The sequence below is a fragment of the Tinamus guttatus genome, unplaced genomic scaffold, assembly GCF_059628265.1.
Source record: "Tinamus guttatus ecotype Peru unplaced genomic scaffold, ASM5962826v1 Tinamus_guttatus_pri_ptg001150l, whole genome shotgun sequence".
NCBI classification, from domain to species: domain Eukaryota; kingdom Metazoa; phylum Chordata; class Aves; order Tinamiformes; family Tinamidae; genus Tinamus; species Tinamus guttatus.
In genome coordinates this window covers 3,123,074-3,140,680 of record NW_028289684.1, presented here as the reverse complement: position 1 = coordinate 3,140,680, position 17,607 = coordinate 3,123,074, and the positions used below count along the sequence as shown (strand labels likewise).

The window sequence follows — 17,607 nt, the reverse complement described above, 5'->3', positions numbered from 1 at the left end:
TGGAGACTCTGCCTCATCCTCTGAAAGCATGGTCATTCCAGGGACCATGATGGGAGGGAGCTTTGTTCTTGGCTGACTGTCCACTAACTTGCCAGGAGCAGTAGTCCTTCCTTCTGGTTTTGGAAAGACCTGTCCCAGATTGCTGCCGTTCTCATCTCTCCAGTTGAGCTCTTTTGCCACCTGCCTTCTGCAAGGCACGTCTCTATCTCGTGCAGGCAGAGGCCGAACATGCAGCTCTTCTAGCCGGTCCACGGGGCCACTCTGCACGGTGCTTTCTTCTGCCGTGTCCTTCAAGGGTCTTGCCTTGGTAAACCTTTCGTTTTTCACCTTCTGCTGCTTCTTCAGGGTTTCCAGAGCCTCGTGGACAAAGTTCTCCGCATACACTTTTAATTCTGAGCGGAGCTGCTGAATTTTGCAAATTGCTTTGGCAATGCTACTGTCCCCTTCAAGTGCGCTCCTGTCTTGGAATATCTCAGCAGCATTTTGGAAGGGTGGCAACACCAGGAGGCTCGTGGCTTCTTGTGCCTGCTCTTCAGAGGCTCCCGACGATCCTTCTTCTTCCCTGACCTGGCTCAAGGAAGGTGCCTGGGGTGGCTGCAGCTGTCTCTGAGAAAGAGTCTTCACGGGCAGCTTCAGGATCTCCAAAAACTTGCAGTGGAAGCGATACTCAAACTGAGACGCTACAAACCGTTTCAAGGTGGCTGCAATGCTCTTAGCAGCATCTCTGGTGATATTGTCCAAAGAAGGCAGAGAAGCTGCTGCGTCCTGCCTAGGAAAGTCATCTTGCCTCGCTCTGCTTTCACCCAATGTGCCTTCTGGAGTGGCTCCGGCGACAACGCGCTTCTGCCCGCGCCTGGCCAGCAGCGTGGGCTCAGAGGTGTTTGATGTCCTGTATGCCCCTCGCTTCCGCAGGTGATCCGAAAGGCTTGCTGCCATCTCTCTAGCCGCCTGCCACACTTCCTCCCAGAGATCTGGAGGAGGCGTCTCTGAAAGCCCGACCCTTCCTCCAGTATCAAACAACCTTCCGCGGATCATCAGGGGAGCCCTGCTTAAAATGTGGACTGACTGCTCCAGCTCTTTCACCCTCTGCAGCACTTTCTCCACCATGCGCTCTGCCAGCTCCTGCACTTCTGTCAGCCTTTTCCAGTTCAAGGTGGTGCGGGCTTTAGCGGGCCTTTCCTCCTTTGAGCACTTCTGCAACAGAAAGCAGGAGGACCTGTTGAGTGAACGGTGAACAGACTGAAGAGAGGGGGTGGAGGAGGCTGACTTACTGGATTGAACTCTTGGCCCCGGCCTTGCCTGCGGTGGGCGTTGGAGGCTTGACTGTCACAGGTGTTGTGGTCCTGGCTGCCATTGGCCCTGTGGTCTTGATTGCCTTGGGGGTTGTGGTCTAGGCTCCCGTGGTTGTTGTCTTCTTGACTGCCATGGTGCTTGTGTTCATGGCTGCCATGGGTGTTCTTTTCTTGGCTGCCGTTGGTGGTAATTTCTTGGCTGCCACGGGCGTTCTGGTCCTGGCTGCCATGGGTGTTGCGTTCGTGGCTACCACGGGTGTTGTGTTGGTGGCTGCCACAGGTTTTGTGTTCTTCACTGCCACAGGTGTTGTGATCTTGGCTGCCATTGGTGCTTTGTTCTTGGCTGCCATGGGTGGTGTTTTCCTGGCTGCCACGGGTGCCATGGTCTTGGCTGCCACGGGTGCCATGGTCTTGGCTGCCACGGGTCTTGCCTGCTTGGCTCCTGTGACACCTCTGCCTATTATCGGAGGCTTGTTGGCACCTTGTCCAGACCTGAATGTGAAGAATGCTCATTTTATGAGTAGGAACAAGCAGTCCTTGACCCTGGAGTTCCCTGCATTGTCATGCTTTCTGAGAAGCCGTTGCCCAAGATGGGGAAGCAGGGAGCAGGAGAGAAGGGCCTCTCTCAGCACTTGGAGGGCACTCAGGGACGACTTTCCCACCCGTGCCCAAATCCCGCACCCTGCATCAGCTGCTCAGCACGGACCTGCGCAGTCCTTTCCATGCCACAAGAGCTGGCACACCAGCTCAGCCTTCCCCGCTTCTTCAGGTCATGCCTTCCTGGGAGAAGGGAAACCTCAACCCCCTGCACCACAAAAGGTACCTGTGAACCCTGAGGTTTAGGATCGTGTTCCCGCCCTTCTGTTTTCTCAAGCTCTATCTTGAGCGTCGTCAGGTACTGCCTGTACTGGTTGAATTCACGCAGGCTGCAAACAACCTACGGCAAGATGAGGGGAGAAATCACCCAGCACTTGTGCTGCTCATGCGCAGCCTGCCTTGGCGGGAGGAACGCCAGCCCAGTGGCAGCTGCTCCCGCGCGCCCGGGCCCTGTCCGGTGTCAGGGAGTCCGGCTCCCAGCACCCAGTGCGGAGTCGTGCTCCTCGCTGCGTCTCCTGGCCACGTGCCCGCTGCTGTGGCAGCACCGCACAGCCTGGGAAGAGCAGATGGGAATGCCCAGAGCGAGCTTTGGGCTACTCCTGCGCCCGCAGCAGAGAAAGCAGTACAGCAGTCCCGCGCCCTCCACCTGCACTCAGTGGCTGCAGCAAGCACTCTGGCAACCTCCCCCTCCTGTGGCAACTCTACTTCTCACCCGCATGGACACCCTACTTTGCCATCCTTGGTGATGAAACCTTCTCTCCTCAGCCTACGCAGGTTGTCTTTGCGGTTGTAGTATTTCCGCAAATGGGGGTCATGCAGGCTGTTGTACTCATTCCCCAGCAAGTGACAGTACGGATCTCCAAGATCAAAGTGACCGGCCGGCCGGTGAAGCTGTAAGATACATTGTGCATGGGAAGATCAGGGTAGGGTGGCTGAGGAAAGAGACAAAGACGCTTTGCAGCTTTGTCAGCTCATAGGGTAGCGCTCTCCAGGCTCAGGGATTTAGGGTCATTCCTGGCTCAGCACCTAGCTCGCCTCTAAGCTAGGGGGAATCGTACCCAAAGGAAAGCTTATTCTACTCGGGAGAGTTCAGCCGAGGAGAATCCCCCAGCTCCACAGCTCCCGTCTTGTGGCTGTCTCTAGAGGGATACCTGACACGTTTCCCCAATAGAGAAGCCTTGCCATTTACAGCTGTGCACAGACAGAGCGCAAGAGAAGGGAAAACTCTCCTGGAGAGTCTCCCAGGTTCTGTATGAGCATCGCTGGCCTTGCTGCTAGGACACTGCGCCCTGGCTGCCTTGCTGCCTGCTGCGTGCCGGGCCCCGTGGAACACTTCTCCAGTGCCACACACCAGGCTGCCACTGGCTCTGCAAGCTCATGCGTGGGCAGAGACCCACATTGCAACCTGCTCTCCCAACTCCTGCACACGACCTGGGGCCTCCTCCTGGCAGCTCCTGCCTTCTCTGAGCGCACAGACCATCTGTTCCCTGTCACACTAAGGACTGTAGCTCCCGCTGACACCAGGATATCCCACTGCTTGGATGGAGGAATGTCCCTCTTGCAGTATGCTCAGCGTGTCCAGCAAGAAGAGGAGGAAGAGGGGACTTTCCTGACTCCGTTCAGCTGCTTTTACCTTTACACCCAGCTTGGTCCGGTGGAAGACTGTGCTTGAGCCCGGCTCCACGGGGATCTTGACACCAAGCGGCAAGTTCAGCAGCTCATTAGAATCTCTGAGCTGCTGTCTTCGGCGCCCGGGCTGGAAAGAAAGAGGCGCTCATGGGCTTTTGAAGCGCAGGCTCCACAGCCTTCCTGCACAGCAGCTTCCAGAAGTGCGCCTTGAAAGCCCCAGGCAAGGAGGGTGCCATGAATGGCCTATTCCTCAAGCACGCTCTGCTCCTCTGGTCACTTGCCTACAACTCCAGCCCCTTTACCAAGCCCTGACGTCCTTGCACAGCACTCTCTGGCCTGCAGAGCTGGACTCCAGCAGCGGCAAAGAGACACAGTTCCCCAAGAGCCTCCTCCGGCCTCCCCCTATGCCTGTCACTCTCCCTCCCCTGTGCACTCCCAATGCCAACAGCAGCCCCACACAGCTGCTGGCTCCCACGCTGAACCCTCTCTGCAGCCCAGTACACACCTCGGCCCTCTTCTCCTCTGTGCTCGCTAATCCATCTCTGTTTCGGACATCAGCACGGGGAATGTTCTCCATGCTTTGTTCCAAAACTTTTTCCACGAGCTGCGAACTTCGCTGGCTCCAATGGCTCCAGCAGCACCCAGCTCTGCCGGCCGCGGCCGCTCGCCTCATGAGTGACCCCAGCCTCACAATGGCGCATTGTCGCATGGCCGCTTTCGCGCGCCACCGCCCGTCCTGGCAGGCCCCCTGGGGCTGGCCTGCAGCCCGGCCTACCCTCGCCTTGCCGAGGGGCCTTGTCGGCTCTGTGCCGGTCTTCCCCGGGTGGAGGCTTGCGCAGACCTTGGAGGAGAGGCCTTGGAGCTCAGTTTGCACAGACGGCAGATCTTCTTGAGCATTTTTAAAGCTCGCTTTGTACCAAAGATGTACCTCCCTCTGCCTCAGTGATGTGAGGCAGCCATTTGTAATGGGCTGGACTGGACGTGTCCGTCCAGACGAGTGTCATGACCGTGGCTCTTTGGCCCGTCCCTTTCCTCACATGATGTTACCATAGGGAACATGGAAGGAGAGGCTGCTGAAAGACTTCGGCCGCTTAATCCCTTCTAAGCAAGTATTTTGTCAATAATGAGTGCTCTGCACAGGCCTAGATGCTCTCCAGCAAAAAGCAGAGTAACAAGTGAACAACCGTCCTCCCTGCGACACCACAGTGGTAGGATTCTTACGAGAACCACCGAGGATTCCTATGTGTCATATACTGGCAAGCCATTTGTTGGATAAAAGGTGTCATCTGTTGTACGCTGAGCACATGCTATTTGTGATTTGCGTGACCGGAGCAGTCTCTCCATACTGCTGAACTGCAGGCGTAAAGCACCTAGGCTGGGGGGGATTGTTGCCTTCAGTCTGCTGCTCAAGCGTGTACTGGGAAGTACGGCGTCGCCGTGATGTTTGTTACTACTGCTTGTTCCATGCTTTATGTTGCCTGATTCCTCAACACAGTGTGGCCAGGTAATGAAGAGGTCTCTATTTAAATAACTATTTTGGACAAGGTGTCGTTGTACTGTGGCGCTCATAGTGATAGAATCTTAAGGTGCCTTAGGGCAGGCAGAAGCAAAATGGGGCTGACGCAGGCAGTAGACAATGGCATGTAGGCTAAGTCCACCGGCAGCTATGAAAACGCTGATGCTGGGGAATCTCTGGCTCAGGAAGCCCTAAGACCCAGAGTGCCACTACTGCAGCTCGCTTCGAGAGTGACGTGTGTCCCGCCAGCATATATACACGCACATGGAGCTGGGGCTAGAGTGGGGAATGGAATGACCCTTGCGGGAGTTCTCCGTCCACCAAGTCTCTGTGCAGTTGAAATACATATAGGTAACTCGCTCTGCCGCCAAATCAACGGTGGACATTCGGCTGCTGCCATGGAAATGCTTCAGGTGAACTCTGAAGCAGAGCAGGCTTGCCTCTACTGACACCCTAACGGAGGGATGGGAAGCAAGCGCAGGAGTACATGTGTGAGTGCAAGTGGTGGGAGCAGCCTTGCCTGCCTGGGTTATGGCTAGATAGCCCAGGCCTGCCCCAATGCCCTCGCCCCGAGAAAGGGCGCTCTGGAGCCCTTGCCCCCCGTAGGCTGCTTGAAGAGAAGCTTTGGCTCGTCTGCCTCGCGACCTGGGCACAAGGTCTCGCGCAGCTCTCAAAGCACTTGCCTGTCCCTGTCATGACAAGGTGCAAACCACCAGAGCAGCCCAGGCCTACAAGAACGTCCATGCAGTGCTTGGAAGTAACATTTTTATTCTGTTTCCTGGTAATCCCTCTGTCAGCATTCATGTTGCCCCGGCTTGTCTGTCACCAGCTTTAAATGCATCGGTCTCATCCGGGCTCCGCTCTGGGAAGGGGACTTGGGAACTGCTGGAGGGACGGGCTGCCTGCAATAGTGCTGCGCAATGGAGGGGAAAGGCTCTCGTGTGCTCCCTGGCCTCGCTTTTGGTTGGATATCCAGCAGTGCAGAAGGAGGTCTTGATGCCGGTGGCGAGGAGAAAGTGAGAGGTTTCTGCATGTCTTTGGGTGTGCTCTGAGCAAGATACTCAGAGCTTTGGTGGATGGATGGGAGCAGATGAGCTGAATGTTTCTCTGCATATTCTGGAGACTCTGCCTCATCCTCTGAAAGCATGGTCATTCCAGGGACCATGATGGGAGGGAGCTTTGTTCTTGGCTGACTGTCCACTAACTTGCCAGGAGCAGTAGTCCTTCCTTCTGGTTTTGGAAAGACCTGTCCCAGATTGCTCCCGTTCTCATCTCTCCAGTTGAGCTCTTTTGCCACCTGCCTTCTGCAAGGCACGTCTCTATCTCGTGCAGGCAGAGACCGAACATGCAGCTCTTCTAGCCGGTCCACGGGGCCACTCTGCACGGTGCTTTCTTCTGCCGTGTCCTTCAAGGGTCTTGCCTTGGTAAACCTTTCGTTTTTCACCTTCTGCTGCTTCTTCAGGGTTTCCAGAGCCTCGTGGACAAAGTTCTCCGCATACACTTTTAATTCTGAGCGGAGCTGCTGAATTTTGCAAATTGCTTTGGCAATGCTACTGTCCCCTTCAAGTGCGCTCCTGTCTTGGAATATCTCAGCAGCATTTTGGAAGGGTGGCAACACCAGGAGGCTCGTGGCTTCTTGTGCCTGCTCTTCAGAGGCTCCCGACGATCCTTCTTCTTCCCTGACCTGGCTCAAGGAAGGTGCCTGGGGTGGCTGCAGCTGTCTCTGAGAAAGAGTCTTCACGGGCAGCTTCAGGATCTCCAAAAACTTGCAGTGGAAGCGATACTCAAACTGAGACGCTACAAACCGTTTCAAGGTGGCTGCAATGCTCTTAGCAGCATCTCTGGTGATTTTGTCCAAAGAAGGCAGAGAAGCTGCTGCGTCCTGCCTAGGAAAGTCATCTTGCCTCGCTCTGCTTTCACCCAATGTGCCTTCTGGAGTGGCTCCGGCGACAACGCGCTTCTGCCCGCGCCTGGCCAGCAGCGTGAGCTCAGAGGTGTTTGATGTCCTGTATGCCCCTCGCTTCCGCAGGTGATCCGAAAGGCTTGCTGCCATCTCTCTAGCCGCCTGCCACACTTCCTCCCAGAGATCTGGAGGAGGCGTCTCTGAAAGCCCGACCCTTCCTCCAGTATCAAACAACCTTCCGCGGATCATCAGGGGAGCCCTGCTTAAAATGTGGACTGACTGCTCCAGCTCTTTCACCCTCTGCAGCACTTTCTCCACCATGCGCTCTGCCAGCTCCTGCACTTCTGTCAGCCTTTTCCAGTTCAAGGTGGTGCGGGCTTTAGCGGGCCTTTCCTCCTTTGAGCACTTCTGCAACAGAAAGCAGGAGGACCTGTTGAGTGAACGGTGAACAGACTGAAGAGAGGGGGTGGAGGAGGCTGACTTACTGGATTGAACTCTTGGCCCCGGCCTTGCCTGCGGTGGGCGTTGGAGGCTTGACTGTCACAGGTGTTGTGGTCCTGGCTGCCATTGGCCCTGTGGTCTTGATTGCCTTGGGGGTTGTGGTCTAGGCTCCCGTGGTTGTTGTCTTCTTGACTGCCATGGTGCTTGTGTTCATGGCTGCCATGGGTGTTCTTTTCTTGGCTGCCGTTGGTGGTAATTTCTTGGCTGCCACGGGCGTTCTGGTCCTGGCTGCCATGGGTGTTGCGTTCGTGGCTACCACGGGTGTTGTGTTGGTGGCTGCCACAGGTTTTGTGTTCTTCACTGCCACAGGTGTTGTGATCTTGGCTGCCATTGGTGCTTTGTTCTTGGCTGCCATGGGTGGTGTTTTCCTGGCTGCCACGGGTGCCATGGTCTTGGCTGCCACGGGTGCCATGGTCTTGGCTGCCACGGGTCTTGCCTGCTTGGCTCCCGTGACACCTCTGCCTATTATCGGAGGCTTGTTGGCACCTTGTCCAGACCTGAATGTGAAGAATGCTCATTTTATGAGTAGGAACAAGCAGTCCTTGACCCTGGAGTTCCCTGCATTGTCATGCTTTCTGAGAAGCCGTTGCCCAAGATGGGGAAGCAGGGAGCAGGAGAGAAGGGCCTCTCTCAGCACTCGGACGGCACTCAGGGACGACTTTCCCACCCGTGCCCAAATCCCGCACCCTGCATCAGCTGCTCAGCACGGACCTGCGCAGTCCTTTCCATGCCACAAGAGCTGGCACACCAGCTCAGCCTTCCCCGCTTCTTCAGGTCATGCCTTCCTGGGAGAAGGGAAACCTCAACCCCCTGCACCACAAAAGATACCTGTGAACCCTGAGGTTTAGGATCGTGTTCCCGCCCTTCTGTTTTCTCAAGCTCTATCTTGAGCGTCGTCAGGTACTGCCTGTACTGGTTGAATTCACGCAGGCTGCAAACAACCTACGGCAAGATGAGGGGAGAAATCACCCAGCACTTGTGCTGCTCATGCGCAGCCTGCCTTGGCGGGAGGAACGCCAGCCCAGTGGCAGCTGCTCCCGCGCGCCCGGGCCCTGTCCGGTGTCAGGGAGTCCGGCTCCCAGCACCCAGTGCGGAGTCGTGCTCCTCGCTGCGTCTCCTGGCCACGTGCCCGCTGCTGTGGCAGCACCGCACAGCCTGGGAAGAGCAGATGGGAATGCCCAGAGCGAGCTTTGGGCTACTCCTGCGCCCGCAGCAGAGAAAGCAGTACAGCAGTCCCGCGCCCTCCACCTGCACTCAGTGGCTGCAGCAAGCACTCTGGCAACCTCCCCCTCCTGTGGCAACTCTACTTCTCACCCGCATGGACACCCTACTTTGCCATCCTTGGTGATGAAACCTTCTTTCCTCAGCCTACGCAGGTTGTCTTTGCGGTTGTAGTATTTCCGCAAATGGGGGTCATGCAGGCTGTTGTACTCATTCCCCAGCAAGTGACAGTACGGATCTCCAAGATCAAAGTGACCGGCCGGCCGGTGAAGCTGTAAGATACATTGTGCATGGGAAGATCAGGGTAGGGTGGCTGAGGAAAGAGACAAAGACGCTTTGCAGCTTTGTCAGCTCATAGGGTAGCGCTCTCCAGGCTCAGGGATTTAGGGTCATTCCTGGCTCAGCACCTAGCTCGCCCCTAAGCTAGGGGGAATCGTACCCAAAGGAAAGCTTATTCTACTTGGGAGAGTTCAGCCGAGGAGAATCCCCCAGCTCCACAGCTCCCGTCTTGTGGCTGTCTCTAGAGGGATACCTGACACGTTTCCCCAATAGAGAAGCCTTGCCATTTACAACTGTGCACAGACAGAGCGCAAGAGAAGGGAAAACTCTCCTGGAGAGTCTCCCAGGTTCTGTATGAGCATCGCTGGCCTTGCTGCTAGGACACTGCGCCCTGGCTGCCTTGCTGCCTGCTGCGCGCCGGGCCCCGTGGAACACTTCTCCAGTGCCACACACCAGGCTGCCACTGGCTCTGCAAGCTCATGCGTGGGCAGAGACCCACATTGCAACCTGCTCTCCCAACTCCTGCACACGACCTGGGGCCTCCTCCTGGCAGCTCCTGCCTTCTCTGAGCGCACAGACCATCTGTTCCCTGTCACACTAAGGACTGTAGCTCCCGCTGACACCAGGATATCCCACTGCTTGGATGGAGGAATGTCCCTCTTGCAGTATGCTCAGCGTGTCCAGCAAGAAGAGGAGGAAGAGGGGACTTTCCTGACTCCGTTCAGCTGCTTTTACCTTTACACCCAGCTTGGTCCGGTGGAAGACTGTGCTTGAGCCCGGCTCCACGGGGATCTTGACACCAAGCGGCAAGTTCAGCAGCTCATTAGAATCTCTGAGCTGCTGTCTTCGGCGCCCGGGCTGGAAAGAAAGAGGCGCTCATGGGCTTTTGAAGCGCAGGCTCCACAGCCTTCCTGCACAGCAGCTTCCAGAAGTGCGCCTTGAAAGCCCCAGGCAAGGAGGGTGCCAAGAATGGCCTATTCCTCAAGCACGCTCTGCTCCTCTGGTCACTTGCCTACAACTCCAGCCCCTTTACCAAGCCCTGACGTCCTTGCACAGCACTCTCTGGCCTGCAGAGCTGGACTCCAGCAGCGGCAAAGAGACACAGTTCCCCAAGAGCCTCCTCCGGCCTCCCCCTATGCCTGTCACTCTCCCTCCCCTGTGCACTCCCAATGCCAACAGCAGCCCCACACAGCTGCTGGCTCCCACGCTGAGCCCTCTCTGCAGCCCAGTACACACCTCGGCCCTCTTCTCCTCTGTGCTCGCTAATCCATCTCTGTTTCGGACATCAGCACGGGGAATGTTCTCCATGCTTTGTTCCAAAACTTTTTCCACGAGCTGCGAACTTCGCTGGCTCCAATGGCTCCAGCAGCACCCAGCTCTGCCGGCCGCGGCCGCTCGCCTCATGAGTGACCCCAGCCTCACAATGGCGCATTGTCGCATGGCCGCTTTCGCGCGCCACCGCCCGTCCTGGCAGGCCCCCTGGGGCTGGCCTGCAGCCCGGCCTACCCTCGCCTTGCCGAGGGGCCTTGTCGGCTCTGTGCCGGTCTTCCCCGGGTGGAGGCTTGCGCAGACCTTGGAGGAGAGGCCTTGGAGCTCAGTTTGCACAGACGGCAGATCTTCTTGAGCATTTTTAAAGCTCGCTTTGTACCAAAGATGTACCTCCCTCTGCCTCAGTGATGTGAGGCAGCCATTCGTAATGGGCTGGACTGGACGTGTCCGTCCAGACGAGTGTCATGACCGTGGCTCTTTGGCCCGTCCCTTTCCTCACATGATGTTACCATAGGGAACATGGAAGGAGAGGCTGCTGAAAGACTTCGGCCGCTTAATCCCTTCTAAGCAAGTATTTTGTCAATAATGAGTGCTCTGCACAGGCCTAGATGCTCTCCAGCAAAAAGCAGAGTAACAAGTGAACAACCGTCCTCCCTGCGACACCACAGTGGTAGGATTCTTACGAGAACCACCGAGGATTCCTATGTGTCATATACTGGCAAGCCATTTGTTGGATAAAAGGTGTCATCTGTTGTACGCTGAGCACATGCTATTTGTGATTTGCGTGACCGGAGCAGTCTCTCCATACTGCTGAACTGCAGGCGTAAAGCACCTAGGCTGGGGGGGATTGTTGCCTTCAGTCTGCTGCTCAAGCGTGTACTGGGAAGTACGGCGTCGCCGTGATGTTTGTTACTACTGCTTGTTCCATGCTTTATGTTGCCTGATTCCTCAACACAGTGTGGCCAGGTAATGAAGAGGTCTCTATTTAAATAACTATTTTGGACAAGGTGTCGTTGTACTGTGGCGCTCATAGTGATAGAATCTTAAGGTGCCTTAGGGCAGGCAGAAGCAAAATGGGGCTGACGCAGGCAGTAGACAATGGCATGTAGGCTAAGTCCACCGGCAGCTATGAAAACGCTGATGCTGGGGAATCTCTGGCTCAGGAAGCCCTAAGACCCAGAGTGCCACTACTGCAGCTCGCTTCGAGAGTGATGTGTGTCCCGCCACCATATATACACGCACATGGAGCTGGGGCTAGAGTGGGGAATGGAATGACCCTTGCGGGAGTTCTCCGTCCACCAAGTCTCTGTGCAGTTGAAATACATATAGGTAGCTCGCTCTGCCGCCAAATCAACGGTGGACATTCGGCTGCTGCCATGGAAATGCTTCAGGTGAACTCTGAAGCAGAGCAGGCTTGCCTCTACTGACACCCTAACGGAGGGATGGGAAGCAAGCGCAGGAGTACATGTGTGAGTGCAAGCGGTGGGAGCAGCCTTGCCTGCCTGGGTTATGGCTAGATAGCCCAGGCCTGCCCCAATGCCCTCGCCCCGAGAAAGGGCGCTCTGGAGCCCTTGCCCCCCGTAGGCTGCTTGAAGAGAAGCTTTGGCTCGTCTGCCTCGCGACCTGGGCACAAGGTCTCGCGCAGCTCTCAAAGCACTTGCCTGTCCCTGTCATGACAAGGTGCAAACCACCAGAGCAGCCCAGGCCTACAAGAACGTCCATGCAGTGCTTGGAAGTAACATTTTTATTCTGTTTCCTGGTAATCCCTCTGTCAGCATTCATGTTGCCCCGGCTTGTCTGTCACCAGCTTTAAATGCATCGGTCTCACCCGGGCTCCGCTCTGGGAAGGGCACTTTGGAGCTGTTGGAGGGACGGGCTGCCTGCAATAGTGCTGCGCAATGGAGGGGAAAGGCTCTCGTGTGCTCCCTGGCCTCGCTTTTGGTTGGATATCCAGCAGTGCAGAAGGAGGTCTTGATGCCGGTGGCGAGGAGAAAGTGAGAGGTTTCTGCATGTCTTTGGGTGTGCTCTGAGCAAGATACTCAGAGCTTTGGTGGATGGATGGGAGCAGATGAGCTGAATGTTTCTCTGCATATTCTGGAGACTCTGCCTCATCCTCTGAAAGCATGGTCATTCCAGGGACCATGATGGGAGGGAGCTTTGTTCTTGGCTGACTGTCCACTAACTTGCCAGGAGCAGTAGTCCTTCCTTCTGGTTTTGGAAAGACCTGTCCCAGATTGCTCCCGTTCTCATCTCTCCAGTTGAGCTCTTTTGCCACCTGCCTTCTGCAAGGCACGTCTCTATCTCGTGCAGGCAGAGGCCGAACATGCAGCTCTTCTAGCCGGTCCACGGGGCCACTCTGCACGGTGCTTTCTTCTGCCGTGTCCTTCAAGGGTCTTGCCTTGGTAAACCTTTCGTTTTTCACCTTCTGCTGCTTCTTCAGGGTTTCCAGAGCCTCGTGGACAAAGTTCTCCGCATACACTTTTAATTCTGAGCGGAGCTGCTGAATTTTGCAAATTGCTTTGGCAATGCTACTGTCCCCTTCAAGTGCGCTCCTGTCTTGGAATATCTCAGCAGCATTTTGGAAGGGTGGCAACACCAGGAGGCTCGTGGCTTCTTGTGCCTGCTCTTCAGAGGCTCCCGACGATCCTTCTTCTTCCCTGACCTGGCTCAAGGAAGGTGCCTGGGGTGGCTGCAGCTGTCTCTGAGAAAGAGTCTTCACGGGCAGCTTCAGGATCTCCAAAAACTTGCAGTGGAAGCGATACTCAAACTGAGACGCTACAAACCGTTTCAAGGTGGCTGCAATGCTCTTAGCAGCATCTCTGGTGATTTTGTCCAAAGAAGGCAGAGAAGCTGCTGCGTCCTGCCTAGGAAAGTCATCTTGCCTCGCTCTGCTTTCACCCAATGTGCCTTCTGGAGTGGCTCCGGCGACAACGCGCTTCTGCCCGCGCCTGGCCAGCAGCGTGGGCTCAGAGGTGTTTGATGTCCTGTATGCCCCTCGCTTCCGCAGGTGATCCGAAAGGCTTGCTGCCATCTCTCTAGCCGCCTGCCACACTTCCTCCCAGAGATCTGGAGGAGGCGTCTCTGAAAGCCCGACCCTTCCTCCAGTATCAAACAACCTTCCGCGGATCATCAGGGGAGCCCTGCTTAAAATGTGGACTGACTGCTCCAGCTCTTTCACCCTCTGCAGCACTTTCTCCACCATGCGCTCTGCCAGCTCCTGCACTTCTGTCAGCCTTTTCCAGTTCAAGGTGGTGCGGGCTTTAGCGGGCCTTTCCTCCTTTGAGCACTTCTGCAACAGAAAGCAGGAGGACCTGTTGAGTGAACGGTGAACAGACTGAAGAGAGGGGGTGGAGGAGGCTGACTTACTGGATTGAACTCTTGGCCCCGGCCTTGCCTGCGGTGGGCGTTGGAGGCTTGACTGTCACAGGTGTTGTGGTCCTGGCTGCCATTGGCCCTGTGGTCTTGATTGCCTTGGGGGTTGTGGTCTAGGCTCCCGTGGTTGTTGTCTTCTTGACTGCCATGGTGCTTGTGTTCATGGCTGCCATGGGTGTTCTTTTCTTGGCTGCCGTTGGTGGCAATTTCTTGGCTGCCACGGGCGTTCTGGTCCTGGCTGCCATGGGTGTTGCGTTCGTGGCTACCACGGGTGTTGTGTTGGTGGCTGCCACAGGTTTTGTGTTCTTCACTGCCACAGGTGTTGTGATCTTGGCTGCCATTGGTGCTTTGTTCTTGGCTGCCATGGGTGGTGTTTTCCTGGCTGCCACGGGTGCCATGGTCTTGGCTGCCACGGGTGCCATGGTCTTGGCTGCCACGGGTCTTGCCTGCTTGGCTCCCGTGACACCTCTGCCTATTATCGGAGGCTTGTTGGCACCTTGTCCAGACCTGAATGTGAAGAATGCTCATTTTATGAGTAGGAACAAGCAGTCCTTGACCCTGGAGTTCCCTGCATTGTCATGCTTTCTGAGAAGCCGTTGCCCAAGATGGGGAAGCAGGGAGCAGGAGAGAAGGGCCTCTCTCAGCACTCGGACGGCACTCAGGGACGACTTTCCCACCCGTGCCCAAATCCCGCACCCTGCATCAGCTGCTCAGCACGGACCTGCGCAGTCCTTTCCATGCCACAAGAGCTGGCACACCAGCTCAGCCTTCCCCGCTTCTTCAGGTCATGCCTTCCTGGGAGAAGGGAAACCTCAACCCCCTGCACCACAAAAGGTACCTGTGAACCCTGAGGTTTAGGATCGTGTTCCCGCCCTTCTGTTTTCTCAAGCTCTATCTTGAGCGTCGTCAGGTACTGCCTGTACTGGTTGAATTCACGCAGGCTGCAAACAACCTACGGCAAGATGAGGGGAGAAATCACCCAGCACTTGTGCTGCTCATGCGCAGCCTGCCTTGGCGGGAGGAACGCCAGCCCAGTGGCAGCTGCTCCCGCGCGCCCGGGCCCTGTCCGGTGTCAGGGAGTCCGGCTCCCAGCACCCAGTGCGGAGTCGTGCTCCTCGCTGCGTCTCCTGGCCACGTGCCCGCTGCTGTGGCAGCACCGCACAGCCTGGGAAGAGCAGATGGGAATGCCCAGAGCGAGCTTTGGGCTACTCCTGCGCCCGCAGCAGAGAAAGCAGTACAGCAGTCCCGCGGCCTCCACCTGCACCGAGTGGCTGCAGCAAGCACTCTGGCAACCTCCCCCTCCTGTGGCAACTCTACTTCTCACCCGCATGGACACCCTACTTTGCCATCCTTGGTGATGAAACCTTCTTTCCTCAGCCTACGCAGGTTGTCTTTGCGGTTGTAGTATTTCCGCAAATGGGGGTCATGCAGGCTGTTGTACTCATTCCCCAGCAAGTGACAGTACGGATCTCCAAGATCAAAGTGACCGGCCGGCCGGTGAAGCTGTAAGATACATCGTGCATGGGAAGATCAGGGTAGGGTGGCTGAGGAAAGAGACAAAGACGCTTTGCAACTTTGTCAGCTCATAGGGTAGCGCTCTCCAGGCTCAGGGATTTAGGGTCATTCCTGGCTCAGCACCTAGCTCGCCCCTAAGCTAGGGGGAATCGTACCCAAAGGAAAGCTTATTCTACTTGGGAGAGTTCAGCCGAGGAGAATCCCCCAGCTCCACAGCTCCCGTCTTGTGGCTGTCTCTAGAGGGATACCTGACACGTTTCCCCAATAGAGAAGCCTTGCCATTTACAGCTGTGCACAGACAGAGCGCAAGAGAAGGGAAAACTCTCCTGGAGAGTCTCCCAGGTTCTGTATGAGCATCGCTGGCCTTGCTGCTAGGACACTGCGCCCTGGCTGCCTTGCTGCCTGCTGCGTGCCGGGCCCCGTGGAACACTTCTCCAGTGCCACACACCAGGCTGCCACTGGCTCTGCAAGCTCATGCGTGGGCAGAGACCCACATTGCAACCTGCTCTCCCAACTCCTGCACACGACCTGGGGCCTCCTCCTGGCAGCTCCTGCCTTTTCTGAGCGCACAGACCATCTGTTCCCTGTCACACTAAGGACTGTAGCTCCCGCTGACACCAGGATATCCCACTGCTTGGATGGAGGAATGTCCCTCTTGCAGTATGCTCAGCGTGTCCAGCAAGAAGAGGAGGAAGAGGGGACTTTCCTGACTCCGTTCAGCTGCTTTTACCTTTACACCCAGCTTGGTCCGGTGGAAGACTGTGCTTGAGCCCGGCTCCACGGGGATCTTGACACCAAGCGGCAAGTTCAGCAGCTCATTAGAATCTCTGAGCTGCTGTCTTCGGCGCCCGGGCTGGAAAGAAAGAGGCGCTCATGGGCTTTTGAAGCGCAGGCTCCACAGCCTTCCTGCACAGCAGCTTCCAGAAGTGCGCCTTGAAAGCCCCAGGCAAGGAGAGTGCCAAGAATGGCCTATTCCTCAAGCACGCTCTGCTCCTCTGGTCACTTGCCTACAACTCCAGCCCCTTTACCAAGCCCTGATGTCCTTGCACAGCACTCTCTGGCCTGCAGAGCTGGACTCCAGCAGCGGCGGAGAGACACAGTTCCCCAGGAGCCTCCTCCGGCCTCCCCCCTATGCCTGTCACTCTCCCTCCCCTGTGCACTCCCAATGACAACAGCAGCCCCACACAGTTGCTGGCTCCCACACTGAGCCCTCTCTGCAGCCCGGTACACACCTCGGCCCTCTTCTCCTCTGTTCTCGCTAATCCATCTCTGTTTTGGACATCAGCACGGAGAATGTTCTCCATGCTTCGTTCCAGAACCTTCTTCGCGAGCTGCGAACTTCGCTGTCTCCAGTGGCTCCAGCAGCACCCAGCTCTGCCGGCCGCGGCCGCTCGCCTCACGAGTGACCCCAGCCTCACAATGGCGCATTGTCGCATGGCCGCTTTCATGCACCACTGCCCATCCTGCCAGGCCCCGTCGGACTGGCCTGCATCATAGCTCACTTTGTACCAGACATGTACCTCCCTCTGCCTCAGTGATGGGATGCAGATTGCTGCCATTTGTAGTGGGCTGGACTGGGTGTGTCTGTCCAGGCGGGTGTTATGACCGTGGCTCTTTGGTCCATCCCTTCCCCCACAGGATGGGCTTGGCCTTGGCTGCTCCTGCGCCCTGTGCATCTGCGCCCCGGTGCTGCGGCCCGCCAGAGCACCCACACACCTGGGCCAGGCTCCCGCGCGGCTGCTCCCCAAAGGCAGCGCGGAGCAGCGCCAAGGGGCCGGGCACAGCCCCAGCTCTGCCCGTGCGGCCACCAGCAGGGGCCATACCTGGAGATTAAAGATGAACCTCTCCCACTTCATTGGCTCGTCTTCCTGGCTGTAGCCATGTAGGCTATGCGTGGCGGGACACTGGGAGAGAGCAGGAGAGCTTGTGGGGACGGTGATGGTGGCAGCGCTGGCTCTGTGCGCGGGGCCTCGTGTCCCCTGCGTGCGCGGGGCAGGCCGTGCACAGAGCCAGGGCGCCAGGCTCAGGCAGCAGCCCCCGAGGCCTTGGCCGCTGCTGGCCCTGGCGCAGCTCTGTCCCAGCACCCTGGCCTGCCAGAGCTCCCTCACACCTCTGCCACCAGCCCTGCGGCTGCTCTCACGGAGCCAAGCGCCACCCATCCCCGTGCAGCCTCTGCCTGGGTGTGTAGTACCTGCTCGCTGCAGCCATAGCTGTCCCACTCCATTTCTTCAGTTCCACAGTTATCCATTTTTTTGAGGCTTTACAGCCTGTATGAGAAATGGAGTCATTGGCATTTGCATCCCTGAGAGCAGGGGTCTCTGTCCCCGGACCCTGTTTATTTTTCCATGCACGGGAGCGCTGGGGAATGGAGGGGCCCGAGCGATGCCTGACAGCCAATGCACACCCTGCCAAGAGCTCCAAGTTCAGCATGGACTGAGCTGGCCCTCTGCATGCCACAAACCAGAAACCAAGTGTCTCCACGGCCACCCACCCTGTCTGTGGCCAGAGGGGAG

General features: G+C 57.0%; 1 protein-coding gene across 1 annotated transcript in view; it reads right to left on the bottom strand.

Moving 5' to 3' along the window:
- LOC148590694 (uncharacterized) overlaps positions 1-16,398 on the bottom strand; it is a 33,686-nt gene extending 17,288 nt beyond the window's left edge. Inside the window, exons 1-13 of the mRNA XM_088538719.1 lie at positions 16,327-16,398; positions 15,825-15,947; positions 14,921-15,082; positions 14,409-14,531; positions 12,036-12,047; positions 9,674-9,757; positions 8,770-8,931; positions 8,246-8,380; positions 6,321-6,335; positions 3,523-3,606; positions 2,619-2,780; positions 2,095-2,229; positions 170-184 (exon numbers count right to left, since the gene is read on the bottom strand). Coding sequence (XP_088394845.1) covers positions 170-184; positions 2,095-2,229; positions 2,619-2,780; positions 3,523-3,606; positions 6,321-6,335; positions 8,246-8,380; positions 8,770-8,931; positions 9,674-9,757; positions 12,036-12,047; positions 14,409-14,531; positions 14,921-15,082; positions 15,825-15,947; positions 16,327-16,398 — 1,284 coding nt within the window. The remainder of the gene's footprint in view (positions 1-169; positions 185-2,094; positions 2,230-2,618; positions 2,781-3,522; positions 3,607-6,320; positions 6,336-8,245; positions 8,381-8,769; positions 8,932-9,673; positions 9,758-12,035; positions 12,048-14,408; positions 14,532-14,920; positions 15,083-15,824; positions 15,948-16,326) is intronic.
- Positions 16,399-17,607: the final 1,209 nt, after the last annotated feature.